Source organism: Spermophilus citellus (genome assembly GCF_964194105.1).
Source record: "Spermophilus citellus genome assembly, chromosome: 10".
Lineage (NCBI taxonomy): Eukaryota > Metazoa > Chordata > Mammalia > Rodentia > Sciuridae > Spermophilus > Spermophilus citellus.
The window spans coordinates 50,173,843-50,201,773 of NC_138197.1; the positions used below are offsets into that span (position 1 = coordinate 50,173,843).

At 37.1% G+C, this 27,931-nt stretch overlaps 1 protein-coding gene across 1 annotated transcript in view; it reads left to right on the forward strand.

Moving 5' to 3' along the window:
- Window positions 1-27,931, forward strand: part of IRAG2 (inositol 1,4,5-triphosphate receptor associated 2) — a gene marked incomplete at its 5' end in the record, with an annotated part of 119,124 nt that overhangs the window by 32,601 nt on the left and 58,592 nt on the right. Inside the window, 13 exons of the mRNA XM_081310802.1 lie at window positions 4,389-4,462; window positions 4,562-4,640; window positions 5,733-5,891; window positions 10,022-10,139; window positions 12,370-12,420; window positions 15,233-15,310; window positions 17,593-17,649; window positions 18,250-18,309; window positions 18,401-18,465; window positions 19,453-19,552; window positions 21,952-22,086; window positions 23,007-23,141; window positions 24,220-24,383. Of these exons, the coding sequence (XP_081166928.1) occupies window positions 4,389-4,462; window positions 4,562-4,640; window positions 5,733-5,891; window positions 10,022-10,139; window positions 12,370-12,420; window positions 15,233-15,310; window positions 17,593-17,649; window positions 18,250-18,309; window positions 18,401-18,465; window positions 19,453-19,552; window positions 21,952-22,086; window positions 23,007-23,141; window positions 24,220-24,383 (1,275 nt within the window). The remainder of the gene's footprint in view (window positions 1-4,388; window positions 4,463-4,561; window positions 4,641-5,732; window positions 5,892-10,021; window positions 10,140-12,369; window positions 12,421-15,232; window positions 15,311-17,592; window positions 17,650-18,249; window positions 18,310-18,400; window positions 18,466-19,452; window positions 19,553-21,951; window positions 22,087-23,006; window positions 23,142-24,219; window positions 24,384-27,931) is intronic.

Below are 27,931 nucleotides of genomic sequence, written 5' to 3' on the forward strand. Positions count from 1 at the left end.
GCTACCTTTCCTTTCCCCTACTATCCCCCCTCCCCTCCCCTCCCATCTTCTCTCTCTACCCCATCTACTGTAATTCATTTCTCTCCTTGTTAATTTTCCCATTCCCCTCACAACCTCTTATATGTAATTTTGTATAGCAATGAGGGTCTCCCTTCATTTCCATGCAATTTCCCTTTTCTCTCCCTTTCCCTCCCATCTCATGTCTCTGTTTAATGTTAATCTTTTCTTCCTGCTCTTCCTCCCTGCTCTGTTCATAGTTGCTCTCATTATATCAAAGAAGACATTTGGTATTTGTTTTTTAGGGATTGGCTAGCTTCACTAAGCATAATCTGCTCTAGTGCCATCCATTTCCCTGCAAATTCCATGATTTTGTCATTTTTTAGTGTTGCGTAATATTCCATGGTGTATAAATGCCACATTTTTTTTATCCATTCATCTATTGAAGGGCATCTGGGTTGGTTCCACAGTCTAGCTATTGTGAATTGTGCTGCTATGAACATCGATGTGGCAGTAGCCCTGTAGCATGCTCTTTTAAGGTCTTCAGGGAATAGTCCAAGAAGGGCAATAGCAGGGTCAAATGGTGGTTCCATTCCCAGCTTTCCCAGGAATCTCCATACTGCTTTCCAAATTGGCGGCACCAATTTGCAGTCCCACCAACAATGTACAAGTGTACCCTTTTCTCCACATCCTCGCCAGCACTTGTTGTTTGATTTCATAGTGGCTGCCAATCTTACTGGAGTGAGATGGTATCTTAGGGTGGTTTTGATTTGCATTTCTCTGACTGCTAGAGATGGAGAGCATTTTTTCATGTACTTGTTGATTGATTGTATATCCTCCTCTGAGAAGTGTCTGTTCAGGTCCCTGGCCCATTTGTTGATTGGGTTATTTGTTATCTTATTGTCTAATTTTTTGAGTTCTTTGTATACTCTGGATATTAGGGCTCTATCTGAAGTGTGAGGAGTAAAAATTTGTTCCCAGGATGTAGGCTCCCTATTGACCTCTCTTATTGTTTCTCTTGCTGAGAAAAAACTTTTTAGTTTGAGTAAGTCCCATTTGTTGATTCTTGTTGTTAACTCTTGTGCTATGGGTGTCCTATTAAGGAATTTGGAGCCCGACCCCACAATATGTAGATTGGAGCCAACTTTTTCTTCTATCAGACGCAGAGTCTCTGATTTGATATCAAGCTCCTTGATCCATTTTGAGTTAACTTTTGTGCATGGCGAGAGAAAGGGAATCAGTTTCATTTTGCCTTTGATTTATGCATGTTGATTTTATATCCTGCCACTTTGCTGAATTCATTTATTAGTTCTAGTAGTTTCTTTGTAGACCCTTTTGGGTCTTCTAGGTATAGAATCATGTCGTCCGCAAATAGTGATAATTTAAGTTCTTCTTTTCCTATTTTTATGCCTTTAATTTCTTTTGTCTGTCTAATTGCTCTGGCTAGTATTTCAAGGACTAAATTAAATAGAAGTGGTGAGAGAGGGCATCCCTGTCTTGTTCCAGATTTTAGAGGGAATGCCTTCAACTTTTCTCCATTCAGAATGATGCTAGCCTGAGGCTTAGCATAGATAGCTTTTACAATGTCAAGGTAAGTTCCTGTTATCTCTAGTTTTTCTAATGTTTTGAACATAAAGAATGCTGTAGTTTGTCGAATGCTTTCTCTGTGTCTATCGAGATGATCATATGGTTCTTATCTTTAAGTTTATTGATGTGGTGAATAACATTTATTGATTTCCGTATATTGAGCCATCCTTGCATCCCAGGGATGAATCCTACTTGATCATGGTGCACAATTTTTTTGATGTGTTTTTGTATTCGATTCGCCAGAATTTTATTGAGGATTTTTGCATCTAGGTTCATTAGAGATATTGGTCTGTAGTTTTCTTTCTTTGAGGTGTCTTTGTCTGGTTTCGGAATCAGGGTGATGTTGGCCTCATAGAATGAATTTGGAAGAGCTCCCTCTTTTTCTATTTCCTGAAATAACTTGAAAAGTATTGGTATTAATTCTTCTTTAAAGTTTTGTAAAACTCCGCTGTATACCCATCCGGTCCTGGGCTTTTCTTGGTTGGTAGTCTTTTGATGGCTTCTTCAATTTCATCCATTGATATTGGTCTGTTCAAATTGTCTGTATCCTCCTGACTCAGTCTGGGCAAATCATATGACTTAAGAAATTTATCGATGTCTTCACTATCTTCTATTTTATTGGAATATAGGTTTTCAAAATAATTTCTAATTGTCTTCTGTATTTCTGTAGCATCTGTTGTGATATTGCCTTTTTCATCCCGTATGTTAGTAATTTGAGTTCTCTCTCTTCTTCTCTTCGTTAGCATGGCTAAAGGTCTGTCGATCTTATTTATTTTTTCGAAGAACCAACTTTTAGTTTTGTTGATTTTTTTCAATAGTTTCTTTTGTTTCAATTTCATTGATTTCCGCTCTGATTTTAATTATTTCTTGCCTTCTGCTACATTTGCTGTTGTTTTGCTCTTCCTTTTCTAGGGCTTTGAGATGGAGTGTGAGCTCATTTATTTGTTGGTTTTTTCTTTTTTTGAGGAATGATCTCCAGGCGATGAATTTCCCTCTTAAAACTGCTTTCATTGTGTCCCATAGATTCCAATATGTTGTGTCTGTATTTTCATTTATCTCTAAGAATTTTTTGATTTCCTCCTTTATGTCTTCTATAACCCATTGATCATTCAGGAACATATTGTTCATTTTCCATGTGATGTAGGATTTTTCCTTCCTTCTTTTATCATTGATTTCCGGTTTCTTTCCATTATGATCAGATAAAATGCATGGTATCATCTCCACCCCTTTATATTTACTGAGGGTTGCCCTATGGCATAATATATGGTCTATTTTTGAGAAGGATCCATGTGCTGCTGAGAAAAAAGTATATCCATTTGATGATGGTTGATTTATTCTATATATGTCAGTTAAGTCTAGGTTATTGATTGTGGTATTGAGTTCTATAATTTCTTTATTCAACTTTCGTTTGGAGGATCTGTCCAATGGTGAGAGAGGTGTGTTGAAGTCACCCATAATTATTGTTGGAACAGTTTTTTAAAAAGCATTTGAAAAGTTGTATATCAAACTTTTAAAGTATGCAATCTCTGTGAGTTGGTAATGAAATGTGATGAAATATAACCAAATGCTGTAATACATGTTTACAAGTTGTTTATGATAATGATAAATAGAATCAACCTAAATATTTAAAAATCGAGTAGTAAATATATTAAAGTTCCATACACTGAAATCCTAAATAATTATTCAAAATTATAGTTTGATTAATATTTGTCAAGAGAAATAGCCATATGGATTTATTTCAAATAATAGGATATAGATCTGTATATGTAGTATAATTGCATTTTTCTTAAATAAAAATATTCACAGAAAATGATGGGGAGAATATTAAGAAATGATTATTTCTGCATTAATTTTAAGTTTTTCTTAAGAATTTTTTAATGTTTCTAAAGTACGTAGGTTTGATTATATGATGAAAATATCAGTAACACGTATAAAACAGATGATGGCAAAAGTGAAAACTCTTATAACCAATTTTAAAGGAAAGAAAAACATGGAGGGTATTAATACAAAATATAGGAGTGGAAATTCATAAATGATGATGGCTTTGCACATGGGAATAGTTAGCTATGTTTTGCTCAGTATTCTATCAGACATCTCACCTGAAAAATAAGGAAATGTAAGTACAAATTTAGAAAATGTTGTGGCTTCTTCAGAGATAGAGGTGAAAGATCTGGTGCTAAGAAAGATTTAGTAATAAACCATAAGGCTTCTTTGAAAGGAAATGTTTGAAAATTTGATGTTTATTTGGGGGGGGGGTTAGAGCTAGAGCTTATGTACTAGACAGAGGGCTTGGGTAGAGGGTTCCCCAGTTTTCAAGGACAATGTTTGAAATACTCTAAGTGTAGGGTCTACCTGATTCTGTGATAGAGTCTAAATGACAGCACCAAAGTACTACTTGTCCATGCTTTTCCTGCTGAATCTATTAAGGCCCATGAGCTTGCTGTCCCCACCAGTCTCCATTTATCACTTCAGGCTTTGCCAACATCCTCCTTCATCAACACCCTCATTCCCGAACCATATGCTGCTGCTGTCACCTGCCTATGTCTGTGTGCATGGTGTTTTTTTTTTTTTTTTTTCCACATCTGATCAAAAGTTTATGGATGGTGGAGGCAATGCCTTCTGCTTCTTTTCTATCACCCTGACACAATATTGGGCACTAAGTAATTGAATGAACAGATGATTTTAAAACACAGGAAAAAATAGCTGCTTAGGAAGGTACGGAGCACATCCTTAAAAAAAAAAAATGAACAGAACTTTGGTCTGACAAAGGATCCTAGCTCACTGGTTTTGTGTTTTGGATACAGGGGAGAAGTGAAAAGCAGATTGAGTAGCATCATGGATGACTCTGTTTTTGAACAACAGGGCAGCACAAAATCAGGTGGGCGAGTAGTATGGGTGTGTTTCTTCAGGATCATTCTGCTACTTTCTTGTGGTTTGGAGAAAATGGACTTTTTGTTAACCCTCTTGTATGTTTCAGTTAAGACGACCAGTGATACAATAGATTCCACACCTGGAAGCTTTGAGGCTCTGGGTGGAGACTTGTCTAATGGAGTTTTGTAAGTGTTCTTATGATGCCTTTTCAAGTGCCTCAACTTTACTTATTTTCTTGTTAATTTATAGATCCACATTCTTACTTAAAGTCACTCAACTCTTATTTTTTTCAGTAGAGCTAACATAATTGACTTAAAATTTTTTAGACTATGCTATACCATCTTCTTTAGAACCAATTTCACTAGGAACATGAATTCTTGTAAGATTAGTAATCCAGAGTTACCATTTGCCCACTCACGAAACCCTACTCCATTAATTTCATATGTTTGCCATAAAAAACAAGTCCCATTTCAAGCATGGTAATGATATTAACCTCAAGATCTTTGGGGGATTATTTTTAAGCATTTCTTTAATAGAACATTTTAGACATGAGTGGGCAGTTTTCTTTTCCACTGAATATGTGAAACACCACTTTATACATTGAAGAGGTGTTTCTGTCTCTCCCTTATTTTATCCAGCAAAAATGTGGAGTAGGAACCATTTGTCCAACCTAAGAACTGAGAAAAGATAGCAAAGAGAAAGAGGAGGCCTGACATTCCATGAAACATGTAGTCCAGAGTTTCTAGGTTTAGGAGCTGATGTTGGGGGCAAGAGTCAAACATATATTAACGAGCTATACGAAATAATGGGAAAGACAAGTACTACGTTGTGGTTACAGGCCACATGTAAGATCTAGGAGTTGCTTCCTAGTTAAAGGCCTGCTGAAACCTGCTGAGATCCTTCAAATGAATGTGCATTATATTTTAAAAGTTCAGGATTTTCCATATCCCATGTGGAAACAGAAAACACTTTGATGTAGAAAGAGGCAAATGCTGGCAGGGAGGTGGAAAGAAAGAAATCAAGCTGTGGAAGTTGATTTCACAAATGGCAAGTACTGAATGCCTGATAATTGTGGAAAAATCTTTGCTATTGGAGTATAGATGTTTGAGTAAATACTTATTGTATGAGTAACTACTTTTGTGATGACGGTGATGAGGGTAAAGTAGAATACTTCATAAGAACATTGAAGCCTGTTTGGGCTTAACTGTATGCCTTTTTTCTGATTGGAAAAGAGGAGAGATGTTGAAGATTATTCTCATTAATTCTTTCACCTGCAGAGAGATGTCTGATTTCATCACCTACGTAGCAGACCTACATTTCAACAAACAGAAATTGGAAGAGGAAAATCACAGGTTTAAGTTGGCATTAGAAACCTTGGAAGAAGCTAACAACCAGTTAGCAGATGATTGCACTGAATTGCGCCTTCAGATAAAAAGGTGGGCCACAGCAGGGGGTTGAACACTGGTGGCTTTTAGTTTTATTTTTCAAACTTTAATTGATATGAAAGTCACAGGTCATAAAATTCATCTATTAAAAGTGTAAAATTCTGTGTTTTCAGCATATTCAGAAGGTTGGGCAGTCATTACTATTATCTAATTCAAGAATATTTTCAAAATTCAGAAAAGAAACCAAATGTTCATTAACAGTCACTCCTATTTACTTGCTCCTGGCCACTTCTAATCTACTTTGTGTTTTTGTCCTATTCTGGACATTTCACATAAATGGAACCTTCATGTTTGGCTTCCTTGACTTGGCACGTGCTTTCCAGATTCATTCTTCTGGTGGTGGTATCACTGTTTCATGGCTTTTCGTGGCAGAGTGTTCTTCTGTATAGATATACCACATTTTTTTCCCATTCTTCAGATGATGGACTTATTTATACTTTTTGGTTATTTTGACTAAGATAGCCTTGAATATCTGTGTACAGATTTTTGTGTATACTTACGTTTTTCGTTCTCTTTGGTATATGTGTAGGAGTGGAACTGCTGTGGCATGTAGTCACCTATGTTTAGCATTTCAAGAAATCACCAAACTATTTTGCATAAAAAGTATTCTATTTTACATTCCCACCAGAGATATTTGTCAGTTCATTTCTAGCAATGATGTTCTATTATTGATATCATCAGATACAGTAGACTTATGGACCAAGGATGCATTTGTCCAAACCATTCTATGGGTCAATTATCATCTTATTCTATGCAAAGTCCCATGCTAAATACCATCAGAGATTCATGGGTGATCCAGGTTTAAAATGTGCCCTTGAGGTTCCTACAGCCTATAAGGATGATAAGACATGAAAACTTGTGGCTTAACTTAAGATAAAAAGGGACAAAGTACATAAGAGACATACCAGGAAAAAGTGTTCAACACTGTGACATGGGTTGGGGGTGATGCTTGATGGTCAAGAAAAAAGAAACAGATCTTATAAAGACTGTTTACAGTTGTAAGTGCTAAAGTCTTGAACAGTGAACTTCTAGGTTAACTTGGAATGACAATAAAGTACTGTAGCCATAGTTATTCTCACCCTCAAAAACTTTGGCCGGACTAGACTAGATCAGGTCAAAAGTTTTGAGGATGAGAATACCAATGTATGTGTTATGCATGTATACATGTGTATATACTCTGTGTATGTATGGACATACTTGTTCTCTCCACAATTAGCTTACTTATTATTTATTAACATATAATTCAAATTTGTTTTTTAAAAGGAAAAACCTATGCCTTGAAGGAGTGTGCCAGTCAGAGTTTTGGTTGCAAGCACTAGAAACTGACTGCATTTAACTTGCATAGTCGAGAAACATGTTAGGAAAAGATTTGAATAACTCAGAATGAACAGGAAGACCAGAGAATCTGGTGGCAGTCAGTCATTGTTAAATTGAGCCAGGCATTACCCCTTTTCTCCTACCTCTAATCCTTTACAAACAGCTTGGTTCCTTTGGGCTTTCACTGCTTATTTTTGATATTGTGCATTGCTTATAACCAGAAATCATTCTTTAATTTTTTTCCTCCCTCATTCTTCCTTTTTACATCAATAACAAACTCGATTAATTTTATCAACTTTGTATCTAAATGATAAATGCAATGCCTTTTTTAAATTTTATTTTTATTTGTTCTAATTAGTTATACATGACAGTAGAATGTATCTCTTCAATAGATTGACTTCTGCCTACTTTTGCATCTGCCATGTAATTCAAGCCAGCATTGTCCTTCACCTGGGTCACCACAACAGTCTTCTGGCTAGGTTTCCTGTTTTCTCAAAGACATGTGCCATGCTGGCAGGAATTCTCTTTGCAGATGCCAGTTTAACCACATCATGCCTCTGCTTTAAACACTTGGACGGATCCATGTTGCAATTAGGATAAAAATCTAAATTCCTTTGCCAGTTTACAAAGCCTTTCATGATGGGGCTCTGCTACCTAGCCTCTGCTTCCCATTTTCTACCTTATACTGTAACAATAATCTAACTGCCTGTAGACCCTTGATTCTACCACGCGGCCTGCGCAGTGGTTTCATTAATGAGGTTCTGGCATTCAGTTAGTTAGAAGAGATCAAAATAAAACACACAGACAGTACCTTATTTTAATGCTAGGTCCAAGACGGCTCGCCTCCGTTTCCCTGCCTCCAGCCGCCCAGCAGGGCAGCGAGGATTACTCTGGGCTAGCAGGGGAGAGAGAGAGCGAACACGCCGGGGATCAGCCTTTTATTTGGGGGGACAAGAGATTCAGGGGAGAATTCCATCCAATGAAGGTTGAGGGGGGGCTGTACTCCAAGGTCAGGGTCAGTGATTGGGTCTCCGGGGTCAGTGGTTACGCACACCCCCACACGGATGGGCTCTCTCATCAGGAAAGGGTCGGGATAACTCCGACACAGCCAGAGTGCCTCAGGCCCTTAACGGGAGTCACCCAATCACGTGTCAGAATGGCTCCCCACACTTGATGAATTTTTTTTTTAGAGGGGGGGGGGAGAGAGAGAGAGAGAGAGAGAGAGAGAGAGAGAGAGAGAGAATCTTAAGATTTATTTTTTAGTTATTGGTGGACACAACATCTTTGTTGGTATGTGGTGCTGAGGATCGAACCCGGGCCACACGCATGCCAGGCGAGTGCGCTACCGCTTGAGCCACATCCCCAGCCCCCCCTTGATGAATTTTTGCTTGTGCAAAACATACACTCTTTCACTTCCTAAGTTATCTGCCTTTTATGAGGTGCTCACAGAAATTGGATCTAACCTAGCCTTGGTTCTTATTGCATTGTATGGTAACTATAACTGTTTACCATAGTAGACTATAAACTCAGTGAATGGTGCATTCACATGATGGAGTATAATTTTTCCTTCTTTAGTGTCTGTGCAACATTTGGCACAGATTTAGAGCTCAAAAATTTGCTAAATGATCAATGCAATTCCTTTTTTTAAATTTTAATTTTTATTTGTTCTAATTAGTTATACATGACACTAGAATGCATTTTTACACATCATAAGTAAATGCAGTGTAACTTCTCATTTGTATATGATGTAGAGTTACACGGGTCATGTAATCATATATACACATACAGTAATAATGTCTTGATTCATTCTATTATCATTCCTACCCCCATACTCCCTCCCCTCCCTTCAGTCCCCTCTGTGTAATCCAAAGTACCTCTATTCTCCCCCACCCTGCTCTTATGAATTAGCATCCACATATCAGTGAAAACATTTGGCTTTGGTTCTTTGGGAATGGCTTATTTCACTTAGCATGATATTCTCCAGTTCCATCCATTTACCAGCAAATTCAATAATTTTACTCTTATTTAAAGCTGAGTAATATTCCATTGAGTATATATACCACATTTTCTTTATCCATTCATCTGTTGAAGGTCATCTAGGTTGGTTCCATAGTTTATCTATCAATGCAATTCCTTAGTAAGAAAAATATACCTCCCTCAGAGACAGTTTATAATCAAATGAGAGATGCAAATAGGTGATTCCATGGCATGGATTACCAACATTCCTTTAAATCTGTTTCCTGGTGGTGGTCATCTAGGTTGTTTCCAATTTTTGCTATTATGACAAATACTGCAATAGATTTCCCTGTGGAATATAGTGTGTAGAGACCTGTGGCGATTATTTGTTTGCCTGTTCACCTCCACCACAGTATGTAAGGTCTCTAAGGACAAAGACCACATATCTCTTGTCTTCCATTGTAGCCCTCATACAGGGTATAACACCTGGAATGCAGTAGTATTCAGTAAATACTTGTAAAATTTGCATTAACTAATATTACATCTATTTAGGAGGAGGAAAGAACCATGTTGTTTAGCCAATGATGGGTTTCAAAGGAATTTTCTAAATCTTTAGTTTTAGGAATATATTTGTATTTCTTTTATTCCCCCTCTCCCATTATACTCTTGTTAATTTTGTTGCTTTTCCAAGGACTGAACAATCAGAAGGTGTATTTTTATTATTATTGATATCTGACTTAAGTCTTTAGTGGTTTTTAGCTTGGGTCCAAAATTAGTTCTTGACTTTCCTTTGTGTCTTTGACAGTTATATTTGAGGTTTTGCTCTTGTCTTTCCCCCACCCCCACAGTGCCCACCAAGCTATTATGAGAACAAGTCGGTTAAAAGAAGAACTGGAGGAACTGAAAATTAGTACGAATGCTTCAGAAGAGGAGAAGGCCTTAATTTTAGCCCAGAAAAAACAATTAGTAAGTCATCAAGTACTGTGAGATTGGTACATAGTTTACATAACTAAAGTTTAAGAGGGTTTGTTTTGGGGCAAAAAAAAGGACAATAATTTGATAAATGAATTGGTGAAAACTTAGAAAAGTTATAGGCAAGTAGGATTAAAAATTACTTTTCTTTTCAATCAAGATTAAATTTTATAAGTGTTTACTATATTCATATGGGTTATAAAGATCCAGATAATCTCTAGAATGTCTCCCAAGGCTGACGGGGAGTTCATAAAACAAAATGAACTGATGCAAAACCAAAACAAAACAAAAAACAGTTGAATTAAAAAAAAATTCTGCCAAACTTTCAGCTTTTTCTTAGTTCTCTCAGGACTTCCAGGTTAATGAGAAACTTCATAGGTCCTTCCTTCCACTAAATAAGCACAGTCCTGAAATTTCAGGGCAAGAAATCATTCAGACCAAGCTTTAGCTCAGATACCAGAGAAATGATCATTTTTACTGAGAATTTTAGCATTGGTAATAATCTTTAAAATCCTGATAAATTCTAGTATTACTGATGATGGTGAAGGCAGCTGAAAGTCACTCAGACTAATTGGTTCTTTAGATATTTGTCAAAAAGCAGTTTTTAGAGTCTGTAAGTCTTTGGGAGGCTTGGTTTCCAGCCTGGGTCAACACTTTGACCTCTCACAACATGCACTGCTTCATTTAGCTTAGCTCTTGTCCTGGTAGGAAGATGTGAGGACCAGACTCACTGGGTATTATTTCCTTTGTGACTGAGAGTCTGAGTGCCTTATAGGGAAGACTCAGTATGGGACCACTGGGGATCTCCAAACTAGAGGCAACAAGGGGAAATGATCAAGAGCCCCCTGGGGAGTGAGACTGCCTGTGTTCAAGCCCCAACTCTGTGTGACTCTAGGCAAGCCATTGAACTACTCTAAGCCTCAGGGTCCCCCTAGATACACAGAGATGACTGTCCTACCTACACTAGGACTAGGAGGGATAGATAAGCTTAACACATGTATCATAATATCCTTTTCTTCTTAGGTTTCATTAACGTTAACTACGATTGGTAAAAGTGCAGAGTCCTAGATATATAATCCTAATTCTTTGCATTCTGTAGTGTTTTGTAATTTTGACAGGATTTTTACTATTTTACCTCTTGGTAATCATAGAAATTCTGTGGGATAGAAAAAGAAGTTGCTATATCTTCGTATCTTTTTTTTATTGGTTGTTCACAACATTACAAAGCTCTTGACATATCATATTTCATACATTAGATTGAAGTGGGTTATGAACCCCCAATTTTACCCCAAATGCAGATTGCAGAATCACGTCGGTTACACATCCACAATTTTACATAATGCCCTATTAGTAATTGTTGTATTCTGCTACCTTTCCTGTCCCCTACTATCCCCCCATATCTTCATATCTTTTAAAAATGAACTAAATTGATAAAGTCCAGGTATGTCTTGATTCCTCAGTTAATTGTGTAATAAATGGTATAAAATTGAACTCCAGTCTTCTGATGCCAAGAACATGGTGTGTGTGCTTGTGTGTTCCTATATTCTTTTATCAGTGAAATTCTAGCCTGAGATGTTTTTCTCTTGTTATAAAAGCAATTCTTGTTCATTTTATTTTTATAAACAAAGAAATGCATATTAACAAGGAATAAAATTCCACAAAGTCCTTACCTTAACCCACCCACAAGATATACTGTTAACATTTTATAAATATCCCATCCTGGAATAGTTTTTCTTCTGATGCTTCTGAATTTGAGACTGTTAATTCTGAATTTGAGACTTAATTATAGAAGTTTCTGATGTTCACATGTTGTGGTAACATTGAATCTGGGAATATCTATAGCTTCAGAGAGAAAGCTGAAACTCGTTGTGGTTTCAAGGAACAGTTTAACTAGTTGTGTTGGCAGCTATCTATCATAAAAGAATGGTGCTAATGTAGAAAGGAAAGAAGCCAGGTTGTTCCTTTTTTAGTTTTTTTTATCTTTTTCTCCTTAACTACTATTCCTGTGAATTAGGGAGAAGAGTAACTACTTTCAGTTCCTCAAGAAACTGCAAGCCAAGGCTTGACCCCCATATTGAAAATATTTTTAGACTGTACTCAATTGTGACATATGAATACCACATTTAAATTTAAAGTTGATAAAGGAAAAGAGTGTTAATGCCCTTAGAGGTAAATATGTGGAACTTTCATAAAATTCTTAAATAATTCTAATTTTTCTTTTCAGGAGACAGAAAACCAGGCTCTGATTCTTAAGATTAAGATTCTACAGGAAGAGGTGTGTTGAAATCATTAAACACAGGCTTAGGTAAACATATGGAAATCATATGATCATGGGTTAACACCATGAGTTAAATAAAGAATCATGTGGCTTCAGGTCCCTCTGGGCCCAAAAGTAGGATGATGTGTCATATTATAAGTAGAGAAAAGTAGAAGGATTTTCATGTCAGGGCAGAGGTGTCTTATTACATTTGCAAATGTCCATGGAAAAGTGGGATTTAAGAAATTCAGATTTAAGGTAGAATTAAATGAGCTCATCTTAAAAACCCAAATCAAGAAGGAAAGCATGAAGTTTTCTGAAAATATTCTATTACCTTGAATGAGGTAGAAAGATTCTTGAGTCTTACATCTAGATCTTAAATTCATTGAAAACACCACCTTGGGAAAACTGTTTTTTTTTCTGGACTAAAAATATTTATTCCACAGTGTTGTTTTGGAGATTAAGATAATTGATATGAAGCAATTTTTTAATAATGCATATTATATAATCTCTGGAAAAAAGTATAATTCTTTGTATTTTTAAGCAAAGAGTTAAAGCATTGAAAGAACAAAACACTAGTGAATTTCTATTTTAGAGGGAAAAGTTCCCTGTATATATCTTTTGAATATCAAGTATTATGTAAAATTTTGTTTGTTTCAGTTTTATATGAGGCTATCAAGCATTTATTAAGCCATGATGACTGGCCTAGAGAGTGAAAATACAAGTCATGCGGATATTAAACAAATTCATAATAGATTATAAAAGAATAATTAAACTGTAAAGAATCCTACATCACATTCAGAATTGTTACACCTGTGAGACCAGACATTTCTGAAACTAGTCCTTTCCAATTAACTCCTAATGTAAGAGTTTTATCTTCTTGTACCTAAATGAGTGACAACATTGAAGAATTGTTCGAAACTAGTTTAGAATTGAGGTGGAAGATTTAAACCTCTTCATCTTGAGGTAGTCTTGCAAATGTTGATGTATAGTAGCATAGTCATACAAATAACCCTGCCAATCAAGATTCCTTTAGGAGATAAAAATTTGTGACCATGTGAAGTATAATGGCAAAAATGGTTTGAATAGTGGCCCAGATTCTTTCACCATATAGTTATTGGGAGTCTTCTATGTGTAGGTTTCATTCAAAATGCTGAGTATGCAGACTTAGCAAAAAAGCTCATGTAGAACTTGTGTCTTTAATGGCAATGATTGCTATGGAGAAAAGAAAGGCAAACAGAATTGAGAGAAAGGGGAGTACAATTTAAATTACGTGTTCCAGAAAAGCAGCATTGCAAAATTAAGGCTTTGGTTAAAAACTGGAAAGGAGGCTTACCTGTGAAAGCATTCCAGGCAGAGGAAGCAGCACACTTTCCAGGTTCTGCAGCTGCAGCCTGCCTGCTGTTTTGGAGGGCATCAAGGTCAGTGTGTTTGGAGCAGAGTGAACGAGCAGCAAGAGATGTGGGCCGAGAGCTGTAGGTAGCCAGATGCACAGGGCCTTACGCAGGTACTGTAAGGACTCTGGTGTTTAATTTTATTATATTTTTTAAAACACAGAGATGGCAGCTATTGGAGGGTTTTGAGTAAATGAATAATATAATCTAGTTTGTTTTAAGAAGATAATTCTCATTGCTGGCTCTATAACCTACTGTAGTGGAGCCAATAAAAAAGCCAGCAAACTAATTAGGAAGCTTGAAGTGATCCAGTCAAGACTAGTGGGGGCTTTGATTGAAGCAGTAATAGTGGTGTGGGACACAATTGTTCAAATCAGGAAATGCCGTATAATGCATTTATTGTATGTTCAGGAAATATGGAAACTGTCTCCTGATTATTTATAATGTCTCAGTGAAATACAAAACAAAATCATTCCCTGAGAGGAAGGTTGCTGGAGGAGGTATTGGAAGTTTTAGGAAAGGGAAGGGATAAAATAGCCTGGGGGTTGGATTTTTTTTTTTAATAGAGGACCATATAGTAATATCTTTAGGTTTTGCCATCTTTGGGCCTTTATGCAAATCTTACCTTTGCCTGTGTACTGTGAAAGCAGCTATAGTGAATGTGTGAACAAATGGGCATAGCTGTGCTCAAATTTACAGAGAAGTGATCATCCAGGTTTGGCCTTTGGAGCATGAGAGGTGGCCATCATTTGCCAACCCTTGATTTTGGCAATGGCCGTGTGAATATACCAGGATTATATGATTTTATCACAGAAGACATGGAGGCTAAAGGTCATGAACTTGTGACCAGCCTATTGACTCATTCTTTCACCATATTTACTGGAAAGCAGTTGACCTGGGGTGAATGGCAAGCTCTTTTAATTCTGAGACCCAAGGGGTGGGCAAGGGAACTGAGCATGTGGAAAGTAGGGATTATAATGATTGACTGTAAAAGAATTTAAATTGGGTAAAGAGGTTCTAAGTTCATGGAAAGTTTTAAGGATAATGAAAAGGCCGTAAGATCCATGGATAGCAAGTTCCATGGGGAAGGTTTGTTAGTGCTGGAGGAGGTAATCTGGAAAGCCAAGAGGTGGTGATTGAAAAGTGAGATGCTTGCAGGCAAACATCACAAGGTTAGGGTTAACTGGCAATAACAAATTGGAAGCTATGACTGTGAGAGCAAGTGGCTGAGGTAGAGTGGGGGATAGAAATGCATATATCCACGATGGTTGTGTTCAAAGAATCCTGCTGTCTCTAGAGCATATCAACTTTTGTGTCTCAGTCTAAGATGGATTACAATGCTAATGGTGAAAATACCACTTGCTAAAAGTCACTGACTGTGAGACTTTTATTTTCCTTGGTGCCAAATCTAAGAATACCCTCTTCTTTTATATTAGAATATTAAGAACATTATAGATATGGATAAACTGGAAAAGAAGATTGAGGAATTATCTAAAATTGAGACAGAGCATCAAGTAAGCACTTCTCAAATACTGGTAAAAATTTTCTTCTGTCAAATCAATATTATTCTATGCCAGTGTATTTGACTCAATGACACAATAACCTGTGGTTATAATTCTGAAATTTGCACTCCTTGGAATGTCTGAGTTATTTATATAAAAGGCAGTTTCTTTTTCTCATTTTTTGGTAACAGCTGTTACATAATTCATCTGCCACAAAAGTCATCCACTTGAAGTATACATATCAGTAGTTTTTAGTATATTCAGAATTGTATAACCATAAGCAAAATTAAGCTTAAAGCATTTCATCACCCCAAAATAAAACTTTTTTTTACAGTTATTTCGGTCCTAGGCAACCACTAAATCTATTTTCTGTCTCTCTAGATTTGTCTGCTCTGGACATTTCATATATAAATGGAATCATACAATGTATGTTCTTTTATGATTGGCTTCTTTCACTTAGTATAATGTTTTCAGAGTTCATCCATGGTATCAGTATTCCATATGTCAAGTACTCTATTTTAATTGTTGAATAATACTTTATTGTATGGATATACCATATTTTGTTTGTATGTTCATCAGTTGATGGACATTTGAGCCATTTCTATTTTGGTACTATTATGAAAATTTGTGTATATATTTATTGACCTATATTTTCACTTCTCTTTATTATTTACCTGGGAGTGGAATTACTGGATCATGTGGTGATTCTTTAACTTTTTTTTTTTTTTTTTGGTACTGGGGATTGAACTCGGGGGCATTCAAACACTGAGCAACTTCCCCAGCCTTATTTTGTATTTTATTTAGAGCCAGGGTCTCACTGAGTTGCTTTAACATCTCACTTTTGCTAAGGCTGGCTTTGAATTCAACATCCTCCTGCCTCAGCCTCCTGAGCTGCTGAGATTAAGGTGTGCACCGCCACAACCAGCTATGTTTAGCCTTTGTAGTAGTTGCCAGACCATTTTCCAAAGTGTCTTCACCATTATACATTTCACCAGCAGTGTATAAGGATGCACACTTCTCTGCCTTCTTGCCAACACTTGCTATTTATCTTTTTAAGTATAGTGCAATTTCTAATTTAATAGCTTCTGATTTTTAAAATCCTTAAGTCAGGGAAAATTTCAGATATTATATATTCTTAACGCAGAAAATGAGAAATAGGAAAAATTGCTCCCTGATTAAGAAACTGTACCTTACAAAAATATCTTATATCTATGAAGTCTGTTTAGTACATACTTTTGTTATCTACCATATATTCTTATCAGGAAATGGAAGGAACCTGTCAACAAATTCATTAATATATGTCATCATCATCTCAGTGGTTTATTTGAACAGTATTTTTCATTGTTTGAAATGATATACTTATTTCTTATCTATGTGTCATTTTCAAGTTTTCTCTTCTCTGTGTGTGTACATGCAGAGGCATATATTATAGCTGTTATAATTTAGACATTAAAATTAATTCTACACTAGGAACGGCTACTTTGAAATTGCAACTGTGATAAACAGTAGAAAGAGCCAAAGACATGGGTTCAGATCCTGTCTTTTCTACTTAAAAGCTTTATAATGTTAAGCAAATCGTTGACCTCCTTGTCTCAAGTTGCTCACCTGTTAAATGGATATGAAATCTCTACTTATTTTACAAGTTTTGTTTTTGTTTTAATTTGGAGGATTTTGTGAAAATACTGTTAGAACTATAGCGAGAAATCCAACGTGTGTCATTAGGATGGTGATGCTGCTTCTGGCTTTGCCAGTTATTTTTCCAGGCTCTTAATTTAGTTTATATGTATTTGTCAATTCCATTATATTTAGAAGTGTATGCTAACAAGTTTGCTTTTGGTTTTAAGAAATTGATGTATTCTTGATATTCACTTTGCTAAAAGGAATCTTGGAACATTTTTAAATTGTTTTTAAAAGAAGACTTTTCTATATGTTCTCATGAAATCTGTTCTGTTCTAGATTTTCATTTTCACAAAAAAGTAAAAACGTTTCACATCGTCTCGTGTGGAACAGAGGGAAGGGCGCGTCTCTGAAGCTTGGACTCGCATTCTGGGCTCAGCTCTGCTACTGATGGTGGCGTTGGGCGAGTCTGAATAGTGCTGAACTTTGGCTTCCTCACTGTTGAAGTGAGGACAGTGACCTCTGCCTTTAGGGTTATAAGGCTGGATATGAAACTTTGTTATAAAGTGAAAAATACATGCTTCAGAAACATGTCTGCCTTACTGTAATGATTTTATGGCACGGTCCTTTCACAAAACAATGTCCCAATGACCTTCCTTAAATTTGTTTCTTTTCAGATGCAATTGCACACATACGAAAATATGTTGCTTAATAAAGATGCCACTATGCAGAAGGTTGGTATTATCCCTTCCTTTTGAGAATCCTGTGCGATTGACTAGCTTTCTCCAAATTGTGAGGAAAATGGTCATTTTTGTAACTTCACCCCCAGGAAAAAATCTGATTTTGTTATTATGGTCCTGAGATTTTTCTGAAAATACTTCACAAAAATGTGTTTGTGAGGGAAGAATGCTGGCTTTTTATCTTGCAATATCAGTGATGTTAATTGAGGTATTATTTGAACTGGAGCAAGTTGGATGACTTAGTAATTCATTGGTCACTTTCACATGAAGATTTTCTTTTCTTTAATGGTATCATCATCGTTACAGTTAAGAATCAACTTTTGAGATTTGATTTCACTGAACCAGACAAACAGAACATAATGACACTTATTAGATAAAGTTGCCTTATTGTCCCTCCACTTATGTTTTTGAATCCCAAACATTGATTGGTTCTGTTCTCAAATAGCAAGATTGATAGAAGATATCATGATGATTGGGTCTTTACTATTTTTTGGCTTGCATTGATGATCTAATAAATATGATTTGGTGGACTCACCCCCCCCCACACACACACTTTTTTTTTGTTTTGCTATTAATTCACTTTCTATTTCTCAGAAGAATTTAAGCATAGAAGAGCTGAAGTTGACCATCACAGAGTATAGAAGTGTGATAGAGGTATGCCATAATTTCACAACTTGCAAAGCAGAGCTGTTAAATATAAGTTCCCACTAGAGCAACATAAACAGCCTAACATTTCTGCTTCCAGAATTTACAAGGTGATAAAAATAAACTGGCTCAAGAGTTAGAGCACTTGCAGCAAGAACTTGTCCTGTAAGTAGGATCCACCCTCGCCAGCCTTCTGTCTTGTGCCATGGTCCCCTGACCTGCATGCAATGCTTTGTCACGCCCCACTTTGTTCTTCGGCACCTGTGTATGCTCTCTCTTTACCTTTCTCCATGGGAGCTCCTTCACCAGTTTTCTGTGACCCTTCCTGACTTCAGTCAATTTGGATTGCTATAAGAAAACACCACGGACTGGGTGTCTTCAGCAGCAAACACTCATTTCTTGTGGTTCTGGAGGCTGGAAGTCTAAGATTAGGGTGCCATCAGGGTTGGTTCTAGTGAAGGCTTTTCCTTCTTGTATCTTCATGTGGAAAAAAGAGAGCTAACTAATTCTCTGGCATCTTACAAGGGCACTGATCCCATTCATAAATACTTTACCCCTATGATGCTAGTACCTCCCAAAGGCTCCACCTCCAAATACCAGGGGGCAAGCACGGCAAATTGTTCTTACCTCTTTCCTGACACACATTATTCCCTGTTATAACCATTGTTTCTGAAGTGTGTAATATGCTGCTCCAGAATGCACAGGCACTCAGATTACAAACACCAGTAAAGCCAGTGGGTGAGTGCACACACCTATGGTATGTGAATGGCAGTGAGAAAGGGGCATTGCCAACACAAAAGGCAAAGGCAGCAACTCTGCCTAGCTCCAGCTAATTGTTTTATCAAGGCTATATGAACCCTGTGTGCCCACATCTTCTGATTGTGGAAGGAAAGCCAGAAATCTAGATGTTTTAGTGACGTTTTATGTTTTAAGTGCTGGTTTCAGTACTTAACTGTGGCCCACTTGTTTGGGACCTCTTGGAGTCACTAGCTTTCAGTTCCTGGAGTATAGATCTCTCTTCTCTCTCCACCTTGAGCCCCTTGTACAGTCCTTGACCACCATGGGCACTTATTGGTGATAAATGAGCCCTGTTTTGGTGACTGCAAACATAATGTTGGAGGCACCTGACTGGACCACTTTTTTTTTTCTAAGAAATGGGATCCAGCTGAATGTCAGTGGAGAACACAATGGGGTGGTCTCTGAAGGACAAAAATCTTTACATTATGAGCTCATTCTAGCTCAGTCTGCAGAGGTAAGTCATTCTAATCAGAGGGAGATTATGTAAGCTATGTAGCTGCTATTAAGTGATTGTCCAAGAATATTTGGAACATATCTGCTGAGAGTTTATAGAATTCAAGTCTAAAACCTTTTAACCTGGGGGGGGAAAAAAACATTTCTAAGTAATGGCCTAAGTTTAGCAAGGCTAGCCCAGGTTTTTGGATGTGTGTGTTCAGTGAAATCTTTATATTCTCAGTCTTTTCAAGATCATCTACCTGCCCTGATCTCTAGCCTAGGATCATAAATGTAGCAGTAGAATCCATGAAGTATTTTTTTTCACATTTTCTAAAGCCCTTAAAGTATGTGTATATACCAAACACTAAGATGTCCAGAAGTGATACCAATTTCTTTGCTCTAATTGAACCAACCACTTTTTTTTTAATTAAAGCTTTATAGTTGTACATGGTAGTTAGGTTTGTTTTGACAAAATCCTACAGTCATAGAATTTGATTTTAATCACTGTCCCTACTACTCCCTCCCCCATTCTCCTCCTCCTCCTCCTGATCTTCCTTTAGCTCATTTATTTATATTGGATAGGTACTTTCTACATATACCACAGGGAATTTTTCCTTTATGTATATTTATAAATGCACATAGCATGATTTTGTTAATTTTATTTCATATTTTCTCCTCTTTCCTGTCTCCTCTTCTCCCCCTCAGTCTCCTATTCCACTGGTCTTCCCTCTATCCTTAATGATAACTTATCCACCCCCAACACCGCCTCATACATACACCTTTCCCTTACTTTGCTCTAGCTTCCACACATGAGAGAAGATGTTTAACCCTTGATTTTTCTGAGTCTATAGCTTATTTCATTTAGTTGGATATTCTCCATTTCCATTTATTTACTGGCAAATGCCATATATACACCACATTTTCTTAATCCATTCATCTATTGACAGGCATCTGGTATGATTGTATAACTTGGTTATGGAGAATTGAGCTGCTATAAACATTGATGTAGCTATATCACTGTAGTGCTGATCATAGTTCTTTTGGATAAATACCAAGGATTGGGATAGGTGGGTCATATGGTGGTTCCAATCCTAGGTTTTTGAGGAAGCTCTATGATGCTTTCCAGAGTATACCAGCTCAATTTTATGGTATCAATTATTACATTATGAACAGCAACTAGAATTGTTATGTGTTCTAGTTAATTTAAAATGGCAAAATGAATTATTTAAAAATTTTTCTTTGTTAGACCCAGTTCTTTACAACATGGGAAGAAAACACTCAAAAGCCTTCTTGGATCTGAAAGTAGTGTTGCTCTCCTAGATGTTTAGTCCTTTTATTTTCCAGTTCTGTGCTTGTTATGTTAGGAAATGCTTTATTTAGCCAATTGCTTTCTTTTCTCTGCTTTAGTCTCTCCCCGTCTGGATAATGGCTGTGTCAGAATGTCCTTCTGTTGACAGCTGTGATATGACCTTGAAAGCAGAGGGAGAATGTCTTTGGGGCAAATGCTGTTTGAATTGTTCCTGCCAAGGATGCAAGGGCAACATATGCTGCCTTCATCCAAAGCCGTCTCAACAGCCCTGCAGGTTCTGTTGAGAGCTGTGTTTTTGTGACATTCTGTTTCAAATACTCATCATTTCACTGTACTTTTGAAACCAAGCCAAACTGCCAGACTGAATGAAACTGTGGCAAATCTGCCATGGCTGTGTGTTTCTTATCCCTAGTCCTCTGAGATAATAATGATGTCAAGATGCCAGCCCATAAAGTTCTATACTTCCCAACAGGAGGTTGTCAGCTGGCAAAATCCTGGCTGAGGTTTACTCCCTGATGAGTTAGGAAGCTTGCCTTCTTACTGGAATCTGGAAATTAGAGTCCTTGACACTTTCCAACAGACAGCAAAAAGAAGGCTAAATATGTTGTTGTCGTATATCTTAAATGTGGCTGAGATGGGCTTTGGGAGCATGGGGAACATGCGTGCTTTGTGAAACACCATCTGAGCCTGCCTGCTATGAATGGGGGGGAGACAAAAGGAACAAACCTAATTTTAAAGGGGTTAATTGCACATTCTTCCCACTTTGACCCTATAAATTATTTACCTTTCTCTATTTCTGTATTAAAATCGGTGCCATAAGTTTCAACCACCAACATGTAAATGTTACAAGAACACAGCTCTCAGCAGAACATCTAGGCTGTTTTCCTTTCAAAAAATAAATTGCTTTCCTTTCAAAAAAATAAATATTCAGGTACAGGTATTTTAGAAAGAAAATGTCCACATTCTTTTTTAGGATGCAGGAGGATGTCATAAGACTGTTTAGAACTAATTTATGACAATTACATTGACCTTTAAGTATCATTTTCATAAAATAAAAATAATATTTTTTATTAGAATAACAATTGTGGGTATTTTGCTAATTATTTCAGAATAATGACACTGAGTGGCAGTGCAGTGTACCCAGCTTGTCGGCTCTGGACACAGTGATAGACCAAGTAATGCTGCTGGTCCTAACAGAGGCTGAACAAAAGGGAGTGGAGTTCACAGCTGCACTTCAGAAGCTGGTATTTGTGACATACGTGTGTCATGACGTTTCCCTCTGGCTAGGAATATCTGCAGATTAGTGACCTATAGCGCATTTGCTGGATCCACATGTACAGTTGTTTCAGAACAATCGTGTGCTGTTGAGACCCAGTTTAACCCTATGATGAGAAGATACTCAAACTATTCTGAAGTTGATCTTTTAATTCTGGGTCAGTCAAGACTAACAAAGTGATCTTGGGTATGATGTCATGAGCTTGTTTTTCCTGCGGGGTTCATTTTTAACACTGAAGGGCTGAAGACAAGGCACCTGTTGGACAGTTTCCTTCTCTTCATTTCCTTTTCATTAATGGCCCATATATCTCCAATTTGATCCCCCCTCTCCCCGCTGGGAATTCTAAATGGTTGGAAAAGTCAAATAACATCTTTATCTTTGTATTTCTAGTCCTTTTCAACAAAGCCTGCCTATTAGAGGTAGTGTATAGTTTGATGGAGGATAAAAATCAACAAAAATGATTGACTCTGTTTGAAAGGAGAAAGAAAATGAACAGGATTTGTTCTGGAAAACGATCTGCTCGTACTTACTCAGTATATACAGTGCACCAAAAGAGTTAGTATGTACCCATAGCCACCTCTTCAGAAAAAGGGAACTCACTGGGGAATGTTCCCTAAGAAGGTTACTTTAACTAGTGTCTTCCTGAATTACCTATATGGTAGAACTTTGGTCTAAATTAATTCTTTTTGTTAGTATTTTTTTTAGTAATTTTAGATGGACACAATACCTTTATTTATTTATTTATTTATTTATTTTGGTGTGGTGCTGAGGAACAAACCCAGTGCCTCATACTTACGAGGCAAGGGCTCTGCCACTGAGCCACGATCACAGCCCTAAATTAATTCTTACTATGTGATAGACGAACGTGCCTTTGACCTTAATTCCTAGTTGAAGATGTGGAATTCTTTTTCTGCCCCCAAGCAAGAAGAAGTCTCTGACATTGGAACCTTCCTTCACAGCTCCCTGCTGTGGGTAACTAATCCAGAAATTACTGCAAAAGAAAAGTGGGCAAAGCAGCTTGCTGTAAGTGTTCTTTGATTTTTTTTTTCCTGGTTTTTCTTCTACTATGGAAATTCAGGTAATACTTATGTACAGTAACAACAGTACCATTTTCTAAGACTCTATTGTGGACTTCTGCCATCTTAGTTTAATGAGTGTGAATATGCGGTTGAGCAGGAGGGTTAAGGTGAATGTGTGAGCAGGAGTGTAAGGAAAGAGAAGGAATAAATAAGACAACTTAATGAAAAAAAAATGTTTTATTTGTTTCTTCCAGAGAACTGGTTAGTCTAAGCCTGGCTTTTACCTTGGCCTGTGAAAATTCTCTAGCTTTTGTAGAATGATTATTGTATAAAAGAATCTTCTTCCTGATTCTCCAACTACTTTATTTTCTCAGGAAGTAGCAGAATAGTTGAAAAATGGAAACATCTTAGTTAGCTATTCCCAGCTTTATTAGAAAGGAAGCACATAAGAAGAAATCTCTGTATCTCCACTTCTTTCTTTATTTATTTAGTTGTAGATGGACACAATACCTTTATTTTGTTTATTTAATTTGTTTATGTGTGCTGGGGATCGAACCCAGTGCCTCACACATGCTAGGCAAGCGCTCTTTCACTGAGTTACAACCCCAGCCCCTGTAGCTCTACTTCTTGATACCAGACTACTTCCTAGCATTCATCAACCCCCTACTAAGTTAAGTTTAAAAAAGTAAACTCTGGAATATTATTTTCAAATCCTTTTCCAATCTAACCTTTTTAAAAAGTTGCTTCTGAATATAATAATCAGCAAATATTGATTTTTTTTTATTGCATTACTTTATCCAACTATGTTCTAGAACAATCATGATGATTGGTGGAATGGTCAAAAAAATCTACTTAAGAAAAAGAAAGTAAAACTTAGGTTTTAACCACCGGACAGGCACTTTATACATATTGTTAAATCAAGATAATCAACTAATAAATCACCTCTGAGCAATTGAGAATTGAGTTGTACTTTTGGGGTCCAATAGGTGTGAATGGCATAGAGATGGGAATGTCCATAGAATTTTATATTTCATTTGTTTAATAGTAGAATATTGGAGTTTATTTTGTGACTTTTCTTATAGGAATTCAAACACATTATGGAAGAGAAGCTAAATCTTTGCATATTTATGCTGAAAAGCTTGAGAAATCACAAAGAATCTCTTGATAAAGTATTTGTCAAATTAATAGAGACTTTGAAGAAATTCAGGCTGGACTATTTTTATTTCAGAAAAGAATTTCTTTCCAGGTGATGATCATTTTTATATAAGAAACCCATGCTTTATGTACATGACATGATGATGATTTGGATTTAGCCCTTTGCAAAGTTGTATTCCTTGATTTCAAACAACACTTTTTCAGACATTCTGTTTGATCTTGAGTTGGGAAGTAGTATGAAATTGACCAGTAGTTTTCAATTGCAAATGATAAACTTGAAATCTATAGAAAACCAGTATGATAAATTATTTTTCTGTAGAGAAAGAATTTGGAATTATGGAGTATAGAAATTTGTTAACCAGAAGGAGTCATGGACAGCCTTTAATAATCTTATTTTTACAGAAGACTGGGGCATAAAGAGGTAAGGTGAACTGATCAAATCCTGGGTTACTAACAGAAAGTTAGAACTTGAAGGCAGCCTATGGACTCCTTCCTTATTGGGCTGCGTTCCACTCTGGTTTACAATGCGTTGCATTGGGTACTACTCAACAAAATTTCAGTTACATGAAGTCATAGGGAATAGAGAATAATAAATGAAAATAACTTGCTTTCTTATCCTTCCTCTAATCTCAACAGTTATGATTATGGGGAAATTCTTGACATTTTACACCCTGTAAACCACATACGAAACAAAGACAGTGATTATATCTTTTGTTGACCACGATACAGTTGCTAAGACCTAGCACACTTAGCATTCACTTGACAAATGTTTTCTGAAAGTACAAAAGGACATGGGTTTATGTTGCACTTGAGCAAAGTAAAAAGCGTAGGTAGAGGTTAAAATAAGCTTAAAGAAAATATTGCCAGAAAGTGGCAAACAGAGGAAAGTAGATACCAGAGAGGTTACTAGCAGGAGGAACTCTTGTGAAAAAGATCTGCTTTTCCCCAAAGAGCAGGGAGCCCAGACTTCCCCATGGTGGTAAGAGGTGTGGGTTAAGTGGACATGTAGCTTCCTTCCCAGATGCCGTCTCCATTAAAAAGAGGAGCATTAAAATTCCACTTGGCAACAAAGAGCTATTTGGAAAGAGGCCAGTACTATGGTCTTCTCTGAGTGAGTGCATCTCTATGCCATCCTCTATACACATAACAGTCTGGTTTCATCATGGTAGATTCATCTGTCCAGACATGACTGGACTGGACATAGTGCTAAAATTTGACAGCTATTTATCTCTAGAGATTATTAACTTGCCTCAAGTCACTCAGCTGGGATTAAAGAAGGGCTGGCATTCAGACCTGAGTATCTGACTTCAAAACCTATGTTCTTTCAACTGTTAATCCTCTATTGTTGCCTTCTTAAAATCTTCTACAATATTCATTAAACATATTCTGGGAATTTAGCAGTTCAGAGAATACTCCCTACCTGCACAAAGGTAGTTGTAGCCCATCCCATGCCTTCTGGACACAATTGTGAACAGAACTGCATAGAGCCCTACTTGAAATAATTTGGCTGAATTTTAATTATAGATAAGAAACAGGAAGTACTTTGTGGGGACGAGAGAGAAGTCTTTTTAAATGAGCGAGGGAATATTGATTAAAGCTTGATTTCCACACCCCCCCCCCCCCCCCGCACCAAGGGCTATTGAGAAAGAGAAAACTTCCATTTTCCTGTGAGACACATAGGTTCCAATGTTGAGGGATGGAGGGAATTGAGTGAATCCTGAGAGGCAGTGGGAGGAAAACCTGCTCTCAGAGGGCTTGGTGAGGAAAGCAAGTTGTAATCCATACAGCAGCCATCTGAATGTGTGCTGGAAGCCTGCCCTTTGCTAGGCTGCTGCTTCTGCCCCCACTCTTCTCCCCTAGGTGCCAGAAAATTGTAGGAAATAAGACAGAAATTTCTGCCTCCATGAAACTAACATGTAGTAGGGGAACACAAATAATAAACATATAATTATAATAATGCCAGAAAGCAGCAAATGATGTGAAGACAATTAAAGCAAGATAAGACAGAATGTTGGGGCAGGAAGACCTATATTTAGAAGGAATGGCTGGTAATGTTCTGTCAGAGAGCTGAGTGATATGCGCACGAGAGCTGTGGGACGATCCAGTAGTGTCCTCAGCCTGGAGACAGCTGGTGCAGAGACCCTAAGGCTGGAAGAGCTTGGTGTGCTTGAGCAGCAGCCAGAAGTTTGCACTGCAAGGTAGTGGCAGGAGATGGGCTCAGAGATTTAATCAGGGGTCAGGGCACACGCAGAATTGTAGTTCATGTTTATGAATCGGGAATTTATTCTGAATGTGGTAGGAAGCCATTCATGAGTGGACAAGACAACTGTTTTCTGAAAGATCTGCCAGGTAGAGAATTGTCTTTAGAGTACAGAGGGAGAGCAGGAAGAAGTTGTTTTGTTTTTCAACAAAAAATCACCATTTGGAGATCCTGAAAAATCAGTATGCTTGATTGTGACCCAATTTTTTCTCTTTGTGGTTAAAAAAAAATGTAAAGTTTCAGAATGCATTGCATCCAGTAAGAGAAAGTAGAGTTGAATAAAATTCTTATTTCAGCAATGTATGTATATGTGTTGAAAGGTAAGATACTTACTGAGTCATGATCAAAAGCAGCCACAGAGTTAGAGAAGAAAAAAGAGAATGAGCCATAGAGTCATTGTAATAGCCCAGATGAGGTGTGTAGTGTGGGCCAGGGCAATATTGTGAAGGTAGTAAGAGATCACTGGATGAAAACTATATCTGAGGGCAGGTCAGATCTAATGTACTGGTAGAATAGATGTGAGGGAATAAAAGAAATAGCAGAGTCATCCTGGACTTAGATGTTTGGGGTCTGAAAACTGCATAAATGGTATGCTATTTAGATGGCAAAGTCTGGGATGAACAGAATTGGCAGAGGTTGGTATAGAAATCAAGATTTAGCTTAGTACATGTTATTAAGGAGAGATGTTAGATTTAAAAACATGCTCAAAGCTAATATACATACCTCTTAACACGATAATGAAAATTTCTTTGGGAGAAAAAAATTTTAAAGATTCGACATCTGTTGAATATCTTTAACAGATGGTACCATCTAATTTTTTTTGAAAAGCTATTTCAAATACTGTTATGGTTCATAAAACCCATTATGTCATTGTCTTATAGGTTGAAATATTAGTGATTGAAAATATTAATATTATTAAATATGCTTTTCTGATGGTTCATAAAGTCCTTCTGCTTTGTCTTGCAACATGAAGGACTTTAGGCTATTCCTGGAAAAGAAAAAAGTACATAAAATTGACATCTTAAACAAACCAACCCAGAGAGGTGATATCAGCAGGATGATGAAATAGGAAGCCATGGACCCTCCTCTTCCTCAAGGACATACTGATTCATAACCATAATACATGGACAAATTCCCTTTCTAAGAAACCCAGAAATGAATGAGAGTCTCCGGCACCCTGGGCTACAATGAAACCAGCCACATCAAAACCAGTAGGAAAATTCTAGACAGCCTCACCATAATACCATTGCCACACAGAATCATGATTGGAAGGAAACCTCCAAGCTCTCGGCTTCTCTCTGGGGAAGAAGAGAGTAAGACCACATGTTCAATACTCCACTATCCAGGGCTTCTGTCTCACCTGTCTCAGAGTACTGATG